General features: G+C 34.9%; 1 protein-coding gene and 1 non-coding gene across 2 annotated transcripts in view; one reads left to right on the forward strand and one right to left on the reverse strand.

The window, feature by feature from the left end:
- Positions 1 to 19,169, reverse strand: part of GALNTL6 (polypeptide N-acetylgalactosaminyltransferase like 6) — a 1,169,120-nt gene that overhangs the window by 665,927 nt on the left and 484,024 nt on the right. Inside the window, exon 3 of the mRNA XM_057724757.1 lies at positions 16,837 to 16,975. Coding sequence (XP_057580740.1) covers positions 16,837 to 16,975 — 139 coding nt within the window. The remainder of the gene's footprint in view (positions 1 to 16,836; positions 16,976 to 19,169) is intronic.
- Positions 9,373 to 9,457, forward strand: TRNAY-GUA (transfer RNA tyrosine (anticodon GUA)). The gene is given in 2 exon segments: positions 9,373 to 9,409; positions 9,422 to 9,457. It is a non-coding gene; the product is annotated as a tRNA-Tyr (tRNA).

Here is a 19,169-nt window from a genome sequence, read left to right on the forward strand (position 1 = left end):
TTAAAAATAAAATTAAGACAGCATCATTTATAATAGCATGAAGAAGAATAAATTACTTAGAGAAATATTTAACACAACAAGCTCAAGACTTGTATGCTGTAAACTACAAATTATTATTGAAAGAAATTATAGGGCCATCTAAATAAATGGAAACACATCCTGTGTTTTGGATTAGAAAACAACAGAATGTTAGCAATATTCCTTAAATTTATGTACAGATTCAGTGCAATCCATATAAAAATCCCAGGTGTCTTTTTGTACTGTATCAAATTGATTCTGAAGTTCATTTGGTTATATGTTATGGAAACAATTATATTCTCCCTAAATTCATATGCTGAAGTCTTAGCCTCAGTATCCCAGAATGTGACTATATTTAGCGGTAGGGTCTTTAAAGAGGTAATTAAGTTAACATGACATCATTAGGGTGGACCCTAAATCAATATGAATGGTGTTTTTATCAGACAAGAAAATTTAGACACAAGCAGACATTAAGAGCAGACCAGGTGAAGACAGGGCGAAGATAGATGGCCATCTACAAGTGCATGAGAAGAGTCTCAGAAGAAAGTAAAGCTGCTGATATCCCCATCTCAGACTCTAGAATCCAGAATCGTGAGAAAATAAATTTCTGTTGTTTAAATCACAAAAGAAAAGAATTGTGTAGGAAAATGGTAAAATTACTATTTTATTTTACTTAAATCATTTAAAAAGATAATTGATTAGTCTACAGCAAACATAATAGCAACATATTTTGAAATTTATAACATAAGTTGAAACAAAATTTATGGCAACAGTAGCAGAAAGGCCAGAAGTGGAAAAATGGATGTATGCTGTTGTATGGTTCTTATGCTATAAATGAAGTCAGATAACGTTACTTAAAGGTAAACCATGATACGTTATGTTATATTCCATCAACATTAAAGCAACCACTAAAATAACACAACATAAATTAACAGTTATATCTACTATACCCTCCCCCCAAAAGATTAAATGGAATGATTACATAAATAATTAATTCAAAAGAAGTTAAACAGGAAAGGGAGAAAAGGTTTAATGGTTTACAAATAGAAAAGCAATAGTAATGTGGTAAAAGTAATAGTAATTTGAGCAAACTGTATCAATAATTGTATTGAATGTAAATGATCTAAACATGCACATAAAAAGCAGATTGTTCTCTGTTGCCTCCAATAAACTCATTCTTAATGTAAAGATGCAAATAAATTTAAAAGTAACTGCACAGAAGATATACCATGCTAACACTAATAAAAAGAAAGCTAAAGCGGCTTTAATACAGCGAACAAAATAGATTTCAAAGCAAAGAATAATTCCAAGGTATAAAATTTTATTTCTTGATAAAAAGGTCAGTTTATCAGGAGGACAAAACAATCCAAATATTTATGTACCTAACAATAGAAATATATGAGGCAAAAGTTAAGAGAACTGCAAGGAAATATAGATAATCACAAAATCACAAGAAATTTATTCTTTGGATTTATTTTGCTCTTCTTTTCCAGTTCTTAAAGTGAAAGCTTAGATGATTAATTTAAGGCCTTTTTTCTTTCCTTTTACAAGTATTGAATTATAGATGATTAGAATGATTTCATTCTAAGAACCTTAAATATATCAAAGTTTTAAAAATATTTTTCTTCAAAATATTTTCTAATTTCCTTTGAAACTTCCTTTTTGACATACTGATTACTTAAAAATATGTTTTTAATTTCCAATTGGAGACTATCCTGTTTTCTCCCTGTCATTAATTTTTAATTTAATTTTATTATGGTCAGAGAATATACTTTGTATGATTTCAGTCTTTTCAAACTTGTAGTCTTTGTTTTATGACCCAGGATATGGGCTGACTTGATGTGCGTTTCACACACACTTAAGAAGAATATATATTCTGCTTTTTTGAGGTTGAGTTTTTTTTGTTTTATCTTTACTCTTTATATTTTCCCTTTTCTACATTCTTTGGATTATTTTTACATCTTTTAGTATTCTATTTTAATGAATCCATTGTGATTTTGATGTTATTCACATAATATTTTAGTGGTAGCTTTAGGGATTACAAAATACAATTCATGTTTCAAGTCTATTTAGAATTAATACTGTGCCACTTCACTTTTAATATAGAAATCTTATTACCAGATAGGTCCCTTTACACCATCTCTTTTATGCTATAGTTGTCCTATATCTATGTACACTGAAGACAATCAGAAAATAATGTACTTTTGTTTTCATCTGTCAAACATGTTTTCAGGAATTCAAGAACTCAGCATTATTTCATTGCTATTTAGAATTCTCATGTCCTTCCCTCCTCCATCTATTGCTATTTTTTTTCAACACTGTCAATTAGCTGGACCATACACCTGTCTAGGTCTGATAGTTGAGTTCAATGGGATGACAGTAGCATGTGTTTATTACTTCTTCTCCAGAAATCAGAATGCTGTTGGAAGACTTTTAATTACAGATGTCATAATAGCTCTAGTGATATTCAGATTTTCTGCTTCATTTTGTGACATTTTCCATTGAGTTTTCAAGACAATTTTATATTTCACCTAAGTGTCAAATTTTTGGCATGATGTTTATAACATCCCTTTTTTATAACTTCAATGTCTATTGGAAGTTGAATAATACCACCTGCCAATGCAGGGGGCATGTGTTTGATATCTGCTCCACAAAGATCCCACATGCCGTGAAGCAATTAAGCCCGTGTGCTCCAACTACTGAGCCTGCTCTCTAGAGCCCGTGAGCCACAATTATTGAACCCATGTGCCACAACCACTGAAGCCCACGTGCCTAGAGCCCATGCTCTGCAATAAGAGAAGCCACTGCATTGAGGAGCCCAGGCACCACAGTGAAGAGTTAGCCCCCCACTTGCTGCAACTGGGGAAAGCCCATGTGCAGCAATGAACACCCAATGCAGCCAATAAATAAATAAATGGGAAAAAAAAAAAAAAAAAAAAAAGACTGTCCTTTGGGACTTCCCTGGTGGTGAAGTGGTTAAGACTTTGTGTTCTCAATGCAAGGGGCCTGGGTTTGAGCCCTGTTCAGGGAACTAGATCGCTCATGCATGCTGCAGCTAAGGAGCCCGCCCGCCTGCCACAAACAAGACCTGGTGCAACAAAAATTTAAAAAAACCAAAAAAACAAAAAAACCATAACAAACAAACAAAAAGCCAAAATTCTAAATTTTGAATTTACAATCTTTTTTTGGCAAAGTCATTGATGTATTATTTCCTTTTTTATATTTATTTACCTAGATGATTAATTTGAAAATTTTCATACTTAAACATTTAAATCTATACATTTACCTAGAAGCACTGCTTTAAGTGTAAAGCACATACACAAGCTTTGGGATGTAGTTACATCAACATTTCATTCGAAATACTTTCTAATTTCTCCAGTTTCACATTTGACCTGTAGGTCATTCATAAATGTGTTGTTTAATTTCTAAATATTTTCAACTTTTCTGCATAAATTACTTTTATTGATTTTTAATTTAATTCACGTTTGGTCAGAGAATATATTCAGTACTAATTCAATCTACTGAATTTTATTGAGTTGTTTACTCATAAATGTAGGTCTATTTGGGTAAATATTCCAGATGCAACTGAAAAAGAAGGTTTATTATTCAATTATTGAATTCAGGATTCAATAAATGTAAGTAAATTAAGCCAACTTATTGATTTATATATATTATATATGTATATATGTATAAACACACCCTCACACACACATACAGATATCCCTCAGGTGAAACATATAACAATTGGGATATTTTTCACATAATGCTAGATGTGCTAAATTGTTATTGCATAGTAATGATATAATAAACAGGGAGTTATATTTTGGGCTTCCTTTAGGGTCCAACATTCTAAATGTTTATGATTTTGTTCTATTTTGTAATAATCATGAAAATTCTCTGAAATGGTGATAAAGAGAGTGCCAACCCAGTTCCAGTCAGTTTCACTGGGATACGTGTGGGAGGGCAAACAATTCAAAATACTACAGAATGTTTTACCTCATGGCAACTACAAATAGGTTTTATTTTATGTATTTATTTGTTTATTGACACCTTTTGATACATTTATAGGTGCCAGTTTCAGCACCTTGGACAGACCCCTAATTGATTGATTTATTACCTCTTTGTCTATCAAAAGCCTTGTAAAATGACTTTACTGATAGATGACATCAGACAACTGGGTGAAGTTCTGTTTTAAACACATTTCCTAAACAAGATTATCAGAATAGCAAAGTGTATTATGGTTAGTGAACCTATTTTTTTTTTAAATCTCATCAAAGGAATGGTTCATATTCAGAAAGGAGAGGAAACTTTTGTCTCTATTTTAACATTTTGCCATCGTATGCTTTCTTGCAAAGCTGTTTTGGTTCAGCTAAAGTTCTCTCGGCCTCATTCTCAATCACAACAGAATAAAAAGTCAACTCGGCATCTGGCTACTGACAAGCAGACTATCTATATAAGTCATTTCCAAGCACCAATTTACATAGTAATTGTTTTAATGTCAGCTTATTCAATTTTCAATGGCTGGTTTTAGTCACACTGCTTTTCTTTTCTAATCTTGCCATGCCAGTTGGGCTTGATAAAGCAGTGATAAGTGGTAATTTATTTGCCTTTGACAGGCATGAAAAATTAGTTTGGGCTGCCGCATATACATGTGTTTGGGGGTAGGGGAGGGTAATCGCTATTTATTAATTTATTTGGTAACTAATTTGCAAATTAATAATTTATATGGTACTATGATTGACACTTTAATGTAGTATGACATTTTACGTCTGTACTAAGGAACAAAAGAGTTTGTTGTGTTCATGCAGTTTTGTGTTCACTGCAGCAATGGGGCAGAAAAAGTGAACACAGAAGGGAGGGTAAAAGTGGAGGCCAGAGATGGGGAGGGGTCAAGTTACAGAGATTGGTGCTAGTGTTTTCAGTGCAACAGGCAATATTGTAAGTATTTTAGATGAAGGAGGGTAAGTGATCTACCCTGGTTTTCAAGGCTCACTGCAGCTCACTCTGCACAGGAGCAAGAGGGAGCGTGTTAGGTCCAATTATGAGGTTATCCCAGGATTCCAATTAAGAGATGATGGCAGATGCAGTTGAGTTTAAGGGAAGAGATGCTTTCCAGATCCACTTTGGGTCCACATTTTGGAGATGGAAATTAATAGGCCTTGGTGGATGATGTCGGCAGAGAGCGTAAATCAAATGAAGAAATTGGGGGGCTGTATGGAGCATCAATTAACCATAGTATCCAGTCATCAGATAAAGAGGATCTGTCTGCAGAACAGACTGAAAGGCATTGGGAGAAAATGTAAGAGTATTTTCATTCCTTGAAATAGAGACAAGAATGCTTAAAAATGAGAGGAGGGCCGAAGTGTCAAATTGTGCAGTAAAGTTTCACAAAACAAAGACTGTAAAAGATTTTGGATTTTGGCAACATGGAAGGTATGACTGACTTGGGCAAGAACAATGTTGACGGCATTATAGTGTCTGGAGTCAAATCAGGACTCTGAAGAGTGGGTGAAAGCTGAGGAAATCAACATCTATTAGAAGTTGGGGCTGATTGCTCGAGCAAAATATCAGTTATAGGGGTAATTTTACAGATATGGAAATACGGATGTTTTTATTATACGTGATTAAATTTAACCCAGAATAATGAACAAAATGTTTTTAAATATTAAAAACTAACTTCTCCACTTTTGTAGAGAATGAAAACAACCCTTTCCACAGTGGGAGTTCCAGATTTTTAACAGAATTTTATCAGAAAATAATTGTTTATATAACCGAAACAGTTGAATCTCACACACAAAAATAATCGGTACTTATCACTACACAGCAGTTAAGGAACCCTAGAGATTAATACTTACTACATTGACTCAGATCATAAGGTGCGCCAGAGTAATTAATCACTTGATTTGGTAAAAACAAAAAAGTAAAATAAATTATTTGACTAGGATAAAACTGAAAGTGATTTATCTTTTTTCAAACAGCTTTACGGAGATATAATTCACATACCATCTAATTCATTTGTTGTACCAGTTAAAGTGTATGATTCATTGGTTTTTAGTTTATCCACAGATATGAGCACCCATTACCACAGCAGATTTTAGAATATATCCAACAACTTAAAAAGAAATCTCATAGCCTTAGCTGTAACTCCCCTGTTCCTTATCTACTCACAGCCCTAGAGACCACTGTTTACTTTCTGTTTCTCAGTGTTTCCTCTTCCGGACATTCATACAAATAGAATCATATATTATACAGAATTTTGGACCTTTTTTTTATTTAGCATAATGTCTTCAAGGTTAATCCAAGATGTAGCATTTATAAGCATTTTATTCCATTTTATGACTGCAAAATCTTTCTTTATATGAATATACCACATTGTGTTTATCCAGTGATTCACTGACGGACATTTGGGTTGTTTCCATGTTTTGACTATTATGAGTAATGCTGCTATAAACATTCATGTATAAATTTTGTATGGGTATGTTTTCATTTCTCTTGGGTGTATTCCTAAAAGTAGAATTGCTGGGTCACAGCAATCCCACTACCGGGCATATACCCTGAGAAAACCATAATCCAAAAAGATACATGTACCACAATGTTCATTGCAGCACTATTTACAATAACCAGGACATGGAAGCTACCTAAATGTCCATCGACAGATGAATGGATTAAGAAGATGTGGCACATATATACGATGGAATATAACTCAGCCATGAAAAGGAACAAATCTGAGTTATCTGTAGTGAGGTGGATGGACCTAGAGTCTGTCATACAAAGGATGGACTTGAGGACAGGGGGTGGGTAAGGGGAAGATGAGACCTAGTGAGAGAGTAGCATTGACATATATACGCTACCAACTGTAAAACAGATGGCTAGCGGGAAGCTGCTGCAGAGCATAGGGAGATCAGATTGATGCTCTGTCATGAGTTAGAGGGGTAGGATAGGGAGGGTGGGAGGGAGGCTCAAGAGGGAGGGGATATGGGGATATATGTATACATATAGCTGATTCACTCTGTTGTACAGCAGAAACTAACATGACATTGTAGGGCAATTACACTCCAATAAAGATCTGGAAAAAAAAAAAAAAGAATTGCTGGGTCATATGGTAAATCTGTGTTTAACTGTTTGAGGAACTACTGGAGTATTTTCCAAAGCACTGAAACCATTTTACATTCCCATTAGCAGTGTACGAGGGTTCTAATTCCTCTACAACCTCACCAACATTTCTTATCTGACTTCTTGGTTCTAGTCACTATAGTGGGTGTGAAGCAGTATCTCATTTTGGTTTTGATTTGTATTTCCCAGATGACAAATGATGTTGAGCATTTTTCATGAATATTGGCAAATTGCCTATCCTCCTTGAAAAAATGACTACTCTGATCATATGCCCATATTTTAACTGGGTGTCTTTTTATTACTGAATTCTAAGAGTTCTTTATGTACTCTAGATACAAGTCCCTTATCAGATACATGACTTGCAAATATTTTCTCCAGTTCTGTGGGTTTCATTTTGCCTTCCTGATGGTGTCCTTTGAAGCATAAATTTTTTTAATTTTGATGAAGTCCAATTTATTTTTTTCTTTTGTTCCTTGTGCTTTTGGTATCATATCTGAGAATCCTTTATCAAATCATAGGTCATGAAGATTTACTTCTGTGTTTTCTTCTGAGTCTTACAGTTTTAGCTTTTACACTGAGGTCATTGATACATCATGTGCTCATCTTTTGTGGTCTGAGGTAAAGGTCTAACATCATTCTTTTGCATGTGGCTCCCTGGTCGTTCCAGTACCATTTGTTTAGAAGATTATTCTTTTCACATTGAGTGGTTTTGGCACCCTTGTCAAAAAGTCAGTTGATCATGGATGTACAGAACTACTTCCGGACTCTCAATTATATTCTGTTCATCCATATACCTGTTCGTATTCCACACTACATTGATCACGGTTGACGTGTAATAAATTTGAAATCAGGAAGTGTGGGTTATCCTCTTTTGTTGCTGATCTTCAGGATTGTTTTGGCTATTCTGGGTCCCTTGCTATTTCATATGAATTTTAGAATCACCTTGTTGACTTCTAAAAAGAAGTCAGCTGGGATTCTGATAGGGACTTCTCCAAATCTGTAGCTCAGCTTGGAGTGTTCTGCCGAGTTAATATAAACTCTTCTGATTCACAAACATGGGATGTTTCTTCACTTCTTCAATTTTTTTCCACAATGTTTTGTAGTTTCCAAAGTGTAAGTTTTACATCTCTTTTGTTCCATTTATTACTAAATATTTTACTCACTTTGATTTTATGGTGAATTGCTTTCTTTAGAGATATTTTCAGGTTATTCACTGCAAGTGTATAAAAATAAAATTATTTTTGTATATTGATGTCACACACTAATACCTTGCTGACGTTGTTTATTAGTTCTACTAGTGTTCTTAGTGGATTACTCATGGTTTTCTATATACTGATATAAGATTATGTCATCTGCCAACAGAGAAGTTTTAACTCTTCCTCTCCAATTTGGATCCTTTACTTCTTTTTCTTACCTAATTGCCTAGACTGTAATCTATAGCACAATGTTGAATAGAAGCAATGACACCAGGAGTCCCTTTCATCCCATGATCTTAGGGGCAATGTATCTAGTTTTTCACCACTAAATATGATGTTAACTTTTCAAAAATGACAGATTTTCCCACATTTTCAAACAAATAAACTATTAATCACTACCTCTTATCTCATTAAACTTTCATGAGTGGGAAAATAATGAAGAGGGAACAAATTTAGAATTCCTATTGCAAGCTTAACTTACAGAACAAATGCATCATTACATCAAATTTCCATTTTCTTTAAGGAATTGAAATTGTGAATCTATTTCTGTTTCCCAAACTTAAGCCAACTTTCAGTTTTATTTATTCAATCCTTATCATGGTATAAAGTTACAAAGGATATATTTTGAAATTTAACAGACATGATTCTGACTATTGGATTTTTTTTGTTTGGGGGATTTTTTGTTTTTCTGGATTTATATTTATCCAACACCTAACAAATACTTATTTAATATTTATCACGTGATGAACATTACATCATGGGCTGAAGATCACAGAAAATCAAAGTTTTATTGTCAGGGAGCCACTGTTCCAGTGGAAGGCACAGGCCAAAATTTCCAATTAATAACAGAGTAGAATAAGTCCAGATATTGTGTATGTGCAATGTCCTACAAGAATAGCTAAAATCATTTGGCAGGCTGGTATCAAAGTAAATGAGATTAATTTTGCAAAAGAGAGCATTTTAAAATAAATTGTATTAATTTGAAACAGTGTAAAATTATAGATACCTTTGGAATCTAGTTGCTAATCAAGAAATGAGAGCACTCCCTTCAATAGCTCAGCTGGTAGAGCGGAGGACTGTAGTACTTCCCAGTCATCCTTAGGTTGCTGGTTCAATTCTGGCTCGAAGGAGGAGCTGATGTTTTATTAACACAACATTGTAAATCAATTATATGTCAATAAAAAATTAAAAAAAAACTTTATATATGGAAAAAAAAGAAATGAGAGTACTTCAAGCATCTTTGACTTTAGAATTTCACACTGAAATTTCTATATGAGTATCTTAATTTGTAAGTACATAACACAAGAAATTAGGCATGGGATATCTACATAGACTCTGTTCTAACTGTATTTTTTCTTTTATTTATCTAAATACAATTATCAAATGGTAGGCCAATAAAGAAATACTTATTATAATAAATGGCTTCTGGCCTTTGACTTTTATCATTTTAATAATTCTGGTATTACGATATGATTATGATATGACACCATCTTTTTTCAGTTATGGAAAAATTCCCATTCTAAACACTAAAACTCTATAATTATTCAAATAATCTGGTAAGATTGACTCCATGATCAATTCTGGATTTCTAGTTTGATGTCAGACCTCCAAAAATTAGTTGTTCTTCTGTGAGCTCAATAATTTCTACTCTTCCAGTGAAACTTTAAAATTTGGATGGCTTTACAGTCACGCTGATTGGAAATGCTGACTTTACTACCAAGGTCACACATAACAGAAATAATTGCCTGAGTTTAAAGCACATTGCTATTTCCTAGTGATACATTAACCACCTCCAACTCTACAGAGATTGGCTTTAGCAGCAGTGCCACGAAAATATACAGGGATGACTGCCGAGTGAAAACCTAACAGTTTAACACATCTTTAAGTATGATTCTTCTGTATCACTGATGTTATAATGCAATCTCATATTTAGCTATTATTCTTGCAAATAAATGTGTTCAATTTGGAGCTTTATATACTTGGGGTAATAAAATTACATTGAATCAAAATTAAAAATACATATATAATATGAATATATAAATATATTCATGACTGAAATATATGTCCAATGAATGACAGTAACTATCAATTATTAATTTATACTTGATTTCCTAGTATCTTCCCGTAATTTCAAAAGCAATTACACTATTTGGATCTTAATGAATTAGTACACTGCAACTCATTATAATTTCAACCTGTATACATTTATCCTGATTTGAAGCAGGATAACACAGTAATAAGCGACTAGGTTTTAGAATTTGAGAGCCCTGGTTTGGAGTCAAATGTACATCAATTACTAGCAATGCTAACATTGGGAAAGTTATATATAACATTTAGGTTATTTTTAGAAGGTTGTGTGTGTGTGCACTTCCCCACTGCCACTCTTTCAGACCCCTATGCCCTTGTGTTCATCCTTATTTTACCTTTCAAAGAATCCGCCTTCTGATCTGTCATTCACTCCAAAGATTAAATGTCTGACAACTCTTGAACTGTTAACTATCCTTGGAGGATTTTCATTTCAACACGGATACATTTTTAGTTATAGTGATAAAAACTCTTCCATGTCTTTCAGCCTTTAGCCCATGGAAGAGACACTTGTGTACACTTCTGTTGTTATTCTATTACGGCTTTTCTTTAACGGCCCTTAGAAACACACTAGTGTGCTAATGGCTACACTAGTTTCCACAAGATGGCCTTCAAAAAATATTATTCAAATAATTACTCAGTGATTCAAATCTGAATAACAGTTTGGAAAGGTGATTTCCTATCTGTTGTTCCTGGTCACTCCTCCCTCCATCTGCTGCTTATGATTTAACTCTTTTTTCTTTTTTCAGTCATGTTTAGACATACACTAGGCTAGAGCAGCATTTGATTCAAAGGACACATTTCCTGCCTCTTCTGTGACAGTATTTCCCACCTGATTGGAGTGCATAAATTCTTTAGCTTAATTTGCTTCAGAATTCACTTATAAACTTGTTGAAAGAAGATACTTAATCAACTTCACAAGTAAATCATAATGAAAACATGAAAGGAAGCCAGTGCCTCTCCAATTTGTATGTAGCCTTTGAACGTGAGAAATTTTAAGAAAATCCTTGTGCATTTTTGGATGGCTAACCTCAAACATTTCTGTGAATGAGTTCTAGCATTCGATAGCCCAGAGTCAAAGCAGTTAAATCACACTGTTCTATCTCATGTAAATTAAAATAAATATTCTATCATATTCACTACATTATAGTTAAAACACATTGGACACATACAATTATTTTTCCTAATAAACTGAAAACTGACTCCCGAAATTTAATTGTTTTTACAATTTATGTTTTTGAATTGTGGTTCATTTGATCTCTTTATATTTTATCTCCTCATGCTATGAATGCAAAAAAAGGAAGGAAATCAGAAGGAAAATCATCAGAAGAAAAAGACATAACTGAATCGATCATGGTGCAGCTGATTTGGTAAACCTGGCACCAACTTTAATTATCGTAATACTCAGGGAGAGACATAAAGAAAGTTAGAACCCTGATTTAGAAAGTGGGTAAGGAGAAACTCAAAAGGACAACTGCCTGGTTTAGCATCACGGTCCAAGTCAAGAAAGTTAACTTCTTAATAATTACTATTTAACATAATTTCCAGAAGGCAGGAATGTTTAGACTTATAGTCTAATTGAAAAAGAAAAATTACCCAAAATCTGTGTATATTGAGAATTTGCCTTTCTCTTGTATGCAAAGTAGATTCTATGCCCTATTCATCCAGGGAGGAGGTCCTCTCCCTCAAAGATAGTCCCATGTGGAGGAGCAGCCGTTACATTCACATTCAGCCTCTCTCCCCCCATCCTCTCAGGCATCCCTTCCAGGAGAAGAAAAGACACACGATTGCAGAGTTTGAGTTACAGAGCTTATCATGCTTGGCTCAGTTTCTGTTTCAGTTCTGTGCATGGGAACCTGCTTGTGTGCAGAGACCAGACATCTCCCACTGTCCTCATGCCCTAAGTTCTACAATTGTGCTTTGGCTGTCAGCAATGTCTGTGACTGGAAGGCTGAAGACGCTTCCTTCTGGAGTTTGATATTAGGAATCACACTTGGCCCAGGTCTAAACCACACCCACCCATAGAATCTGATCAATACAGGTAATAGTTTACTTTCAAAGCATTGCTGGGACAATCTCTCCATTGGTTCTGAAACTGCACAGGGAGCAGGGTTGTGATAGATTAGCCTGATATACCTGCAACACGGCTTAAAGCAATCACACAATGATATCATGATACGAGGCTGTTAAAATTCTCCTAAATGTTCTCAAGAGATGAGATCCCTCACAATTTTCTCTTAAAATTCAATATCTTGTTTGTTATCAAAGGCATGAAGCTAAAACTTCCTTATCTTGGGAATATAAGTCAAACGAAAAGGAAAATTTTAAATGAAAGGGAAAAGCCGCATTTCGGAGTAGAATGACTTTAACTTGAAAATATCCCTGCCACTCAGCTACTTTACAAGTGCATCATAATTAATGTGGATGTACATGAACAGGTATCTGGGTTCTTTCAGAAGAGCAAAAAATTAACCTCACATCAATGATGCATTTACCTGAATTCTCTGCAAAGCTGACCTCAACTCTATTATTCATGACTCTTATGTCCTAATCTCACGAACTTCTTTTTCATACATGTAATTTCTTCTTACACACATCAATTCTAGCATGGTTTGGGAGTACTTGTGATAACTGTTGATATGTGTATTCATATCCAGGGAGTAATACTTGCTCAACGATTCTTCAATTTTACCTTGTTAACAATATACTCCTGCATGAGTTTATCAGAATTTCTTTTCTAAGGTCATCCTCCCATGGTTTTCTTTTCCCTTATTTTGTATGTATTCTGTAGTCTAAATACATGTTTTAGAGTCAAAATAAGACGTTCTACAGCATACAGAGGTGCAACATCTCAATGGGTGACTGAATATAAAGAAAATGCACGAAAATACAGGTGACGAAATATTAATCAGGCCAGCCAGATATCCAGTGACTGGACATCTGTCATGCAGAAGCTCTCATAATAAAATTCTTATCAACATTGCATTGGATAAAATGGAAAAGATAAGATGTTCTAAGGACAGGCTGAACTCAGTTGCTCTCAGATTCAGCCCAGGTACTAAGGATATAGACATAATTAGAGAGTAACTGAAGAAAACAGTTGAGTATTTAAAGTACACAGATACATCTCCAAAAAAGTACAAAACTCAACCAAAAGTGTCAGGCTATGACTATGGAAGAAGAGGCAGAAAATTTGACAATACCAAAGCATAGATGGTACAAGAAACTAAAAATGTAATTTGCAAGATAATAGGATGCTAAAAATATTTGGAAAAAAAATAAGAAATTTAAAATGTAAGTTAAAAGATTGAAATTTATTATTAAGATATAAGTAAAAATGATCTTATCCTGCATACCTTGAAATTATTACACACATGACAACTGATTTTCCTTTATCTATGGTTCCTACTTAATGGGAATCTATTACTGACTCAATGAAATAATAAAACCAAAAGAAAGCTGTTCATTTTTATGCTAGTGAAGAAGTAAAGAGTAGGACAAATAAATGTGCTCTCGGACTGGGATTTTTGAAATAATTCATGTTCTAAATATTCTTCACAGCAGACTAGATTGTGCACTAAGCATGTCACAACACCTAGAATCATTAAAATCTTTGAGAATATGAACAGGTATAGAGCACGGGCATGTACAAAGAGAGTGATCTATCATGTAGAACAGTAGAGTAAGAACCACGATGATGTGTTTTGGAATGAAGATCAAGTTCAGCAAAATTGCAAGACAGTATTCCCCAATATTTTCCATTGCAAAATCCTAAAGCAAAGCAAAATACACTCTTCTCTCCTGGCACTCTGAGCCGGCCGTTGCAATTGGCTAACTTTAAATGCAAAATTTCTTACAACTCTTATGTTTGAGTATAAAAGTTACACACATTTTGCATTCTCTTCCATAGATTCTGTCAATATAAACAAGCTATGGTCAATTTCCTGCAGCCCTGTTAAATTGGTAACACTGGAATCTGTGTCCAGCTGCTTTTACAATTTCAAGGACAGAGTTGCATACTCTTGTAATTATCTGTGCCTGCGTTTTTGAGAAGCATAACCAAGGTCAAAAGCATAGGACTTTAAACAGTAGGATTCCTTTAAGACTTTCTTTGGCTCCCAGTTTCCTGCAGGATGGCCCACTGACAAAGCCAAAAGCGGTATCTCATCTCCTTTCCTCATTGCTGAGAGTCAGACACCGGACTAAGTGAATGACCATTCCCGGTATCTCACACTTAACGTGTTGCTGGCATGCTTCTCCAATCTTCTGTTAAGATTGTTTGTTTGTTTCTTTTTTTGGTATCATTCTACTAGGTGTCTGTCCTATTAGACATCCAGCCTCAGGAAATAAGTAAGAATATGGTCACACACCACATTTTAGCCACATTTTTCGTCCCTAACATTTAGAAAAATACCCTCTGATACTATAAACTTAGTAGCTCTGATAAAATTTTCCAAATATTTTTTCTATTTTTCCATTTTCTTTTCTATTATTGCCTAAGAATATCTTTTCTCCAAAGGTGGTAGTTACACTAAAAATATACTCTCTGAAGAATGGGAACATCAGCCTTCTTTTGACTTCAGTGATTTTCTGCACTGTTTCCATCTGCGAATCTTTCCACTTGAACACACATTAAAAGACTGGAAGCGTGGGGGTGGGGGAGGAGGGGGAATGGAAATTATACTCTGAGCATATTTATTATGCCAACATTGCAATTTAATGCATCTTTGATGGTGTGCAATTAGGTATTAAAATTTCTCATAACTAGAAATGTTCTCGGTCAGTGGGAATTACTGTAGAAAATTTCAGGTGACATGGGAATAATTTTGCTAGATAGGAGGCCTAGATCAATATATAAAGCATTCAGTTTAGGGGAAAATGGATTTTTTCTTCACATTAATCCTTTGCTTAACTATATTGGGAAATGCAAATTCACACAAAACCTAAGGAGAAAACCAGTAATTTTTTATATTTTAAAATAAAATTTATGAAGGCACAATATGGCAACTAAAGTACCGTCCCCCAAATCATAATTTACTGAGTTTTTTCCTAAAGGGTTAATTATCTTTGCACCAAGTGAAGTTGTATTTAATGTACGTTACTGGTTTAATTTAGATTCCTAGTCCTATTTTCATTTATGCCCTTTATTTTCTCTGATTCTCTTTCTCTCATACCAATGTTTCTAAAAGAAGATGAAGTGCAGAGGTGGCTGGGGTAGGGGGTAGGGTGGGAGGGAGGTCCAGGAGGGAGAGGATATATGTATATGTATATAGCTGATTCACTTCGTTGTACAGCAGAAACTAACACAACATTGTAAAGTGACTATTCCCCAATAAAAATAAATAAATGAATAGATAAATAAATGAAAATATATTAGTTGGATAGATGTATCAAAATGCATGACAATGCCACAACTTCAAATTCTGATCACATTCTATGTTCTTGGCATAACTTTGGCATTGCATATGCTAATAAGAAAACCATAACAGACTAGGGAAAAGCACATTAAGCAATGCTAGGATTAGACGGGGTGGACAGAGAGAAGAAGGCTTTCAGCCCACGGTAGGTAATATTCTTCTTGTTCCCATTTAGATCGTAATATTTAGGTATGATTCAGTAAAAACTGAGCCTACGGTCAACTGACAAGCCACAAGCAGTTCCTAAGTGATGGGGAACTGAGCAACTAACCATTACCTCTAGATTACAGACGCACTCATTTTAGGCACTTTCTACAGAAAACGTACGACAATGGCACTGATACGGCCAAGCTGAGAATGCAGTTGGTCGAAGGCATGCACGTGCAGACAGTTCTCACAGCACTAATCACCAGAGAAAAACATGTGCTTCATGATGTACATGATCAAAGGCAAAGGTACACGTCATCTGAAAGCATTTTGATTTAAATGGAGATCATACCAACTCAATAATGAAAAGTCAGTAGTGAATCTTTTGGAATTTTAAAGGTGATTTCAATTTAAATAAAAATTTTAAGATTATGTTGTTTATCTATTTTATATACAGTAGTGTATATATCCCAAACTCCTAATTTATCCCCTACCCCACCTTTCCCCTTTGGTAACCATAAGTTTGTTTAGGAAAAAGAACCTGAAAAAGAATTAAAAATATACATATATATACACACACACACATTATATACATATATACACACACAAACATACATATAAAACTGAATCACTTTGCTGTACATCTGAAACTAACACATTATAAATCAACTATACTTCAATAAAAAGACAAAAAACAAATTTATACACATATATATAAGATTATGGAGTATAAACGGCTTCTAAAGAAGTAATAGGGCAAAGTTTTTAATTGTGTATCTCACCATGATATACATTAAACATAATGAACAAAACAGACAAAAAAGAAAAAGCACTCAGCACACAAGGAAGCTGATACTCACTTTGCGTGGCGGATATCGGGCAGGGACCTCTCTAGAGCGATGTTGTTGCTCACAAAAATATTGAAACCATTTTCCCTGTAAGCTGAGTCGTCGTGGTCCTCTTCAGTGAGGGGGTAAGGTTTCCCATGTTCACCTTTCCCTATCAGGAGAAGAGAAAAGGGGATTATTGTCTGTATAGAAACCATTTCATCTTCTAGAACAGATAATAAGACATGAATGCGTGTGTTTCTTTAGTCATCTGTCACTATGCTCCAAAGAAGGCTTTAGCAGCAAGATTTTATTATATATTACTTTATTTAGAGAAATGAAACACACGATAAAAAGCAAGCAACACAGAAGTAAAAAGTATAATCTTCCCTCTCAGAGGAAAATCACTGCTAACAGTTTATGTGCACGTTTGCTAACATTTGTATACACATTCTAATATATGTACTTCCTTATAATTTGATTTTATCCAACATAATTGTATAGAAAAGCCATCACTTCATTGACTTCTGATGGTTGATTTCATTGCATCCCAATTTACACTATTTTGCTGAAGATACATTTTTAAGTTATTTCCAATTTTCCATATTACAAACAATGTTCAAATAAACATATTTGCTTAATATTCCTAGTCAGGTATACTTGGAAGTAGGGGATAATTCCTACCAATAAAATTGCCAGACTAACTTTAGAGTGAGTACTTTTCACACATCCCCAGGAGCATTATAGAATATTTTGAAATTTACTGGTAAAATATATATATTATTCACACTTTAATGTGCCTTCTCTTGACTAATAATAAAATTAATTTTACATACATTTATCATTTTTATTTCTTACATTGTTAAAAATAATTTGTATTTGTTTTAAAAGCAATTTACACATTATTTTTACTAAAGCTTTGTTAATTATATATGTTGCAAATATTTTCTAGATTTATTTCATTTAAATCTAATTCAAGGTCTCTGTTTTCTGGTTCTGCAGGTAAGAAGTCGGAAATTTCCACTCTGCCCTAACAGGCAACAAAAAGCTGAACAGACTGAAAAAAGCAACAACTCTTCTTGGAACTGTAAGAGAGGAGAGGACGCGGGGGCAGGAGAGACAGACAGGGGAGTATACAGGAGCTGAGGCTTACCAGAGCCAGGACTCCTGAGTGGAAATGCCAGGAACCAGCACCAGGGGAGGAAAATTGGAACTGTAAGCGACAAATTGTTGGAGGCTTAGGACAGACAGGTCAGAGAGGTAAAACTCCTGCAGGATCCAGTCATAGAGAGGCTCCAATTTTATTGTGAGATTTATCTCCGGGAGCTCAACCAAGTTCCCAGAGTAAGTATCAAAGAAAATTTCTCTTGAGCTTCTGGCAGGAGGAGGAGGGAAGGAACCATTCTGAAATACATCAGAGCACCCTGGTGTTCTCAACAAGGCCTGCCCGCAGGGGAAACTAGTTAACTAGAGCTCCACCTGCTCAGGTGTGTCCTGTCAAGCCTAATTGCCCTAAGAGAAGGGAAATTCTCGACTGTAGCCCACTGTAACCATCCTGCCCCACCCAAGCGGGGAGAAAATTCTTGAGAAACTGTGGCAACGTTCACAGTTCAGAAGCACTGAGATCCAGTCGTGGGACTATAGAGCACTCCCCCACCACCACACCTCTAAACCAATCATGAAGGGCCTGTTTACAGCAATTCCTTTCATCTGGTACATTATGTCCAGCTATCAAGAAAAAAAACCACAAGGCCTGCCAAAAGGCAAAATCACCATTTGAAGAGACAGCAAGCATCAGAACCAGACAGAGCAGGGGTGGTAGAATTATCAGACCAGGACGTTTAAACGACTGTGATTAATATACTAAGAGTCCTAACAGATAGGGAGCATGCAAGAACAGATGGGCTATGTCAGCAGAGAGATGGAAATCCTAAAAAAGAACCAAAAACATCTTAACAGAAATGAAGAATGCCTTTGGTGGGCTTATTAGTAGACTGCATACAGCTGAGGAAAGAGTCTCTGAGCCAGAGGACTTATCAATAGAATCCTCAAAATCCAAAAGCAAATAGAACAAAAATTTGAGAAAGTAGAACAGAATATCCGAAGACTGTGGTATAATGACAAAGGGTGTAACATATACATACTGGGAACAGCAGAAGGAGAAGATAGGAAGGGACGGAATATTTGTAAAAACAATGACAGAAAATTTCCCCAAATAAGCATCAGACCCCAAACCACAGATCCAAGTAGCTCACAGGACACCATGCAGGACAAATTACCAAAACGCTACACCGAGGTGTATCATTTTTAAATGATAGAAAATCAAAGATAAGGAAAAAATCTTGAAACAGAGGGAAAATGCCTTA

The sequence above is a fragment of the Hippopotamus amphibius genome, chromosome 2 (assembly GCF_030028045.1).
Source record: "Hippopotamus amphibius kiboko isolate mHipAmp2 chromosome 2, mHipAmp2.hap2, whole genome shotgun sequence".
Taxonomy (NCBI): Eukaryota; Metazoa; Chordata; class Mammalia; order Artiodactyla; family Hippopotamidae; genus Hippopotamus; species Hippopotamus amphibius.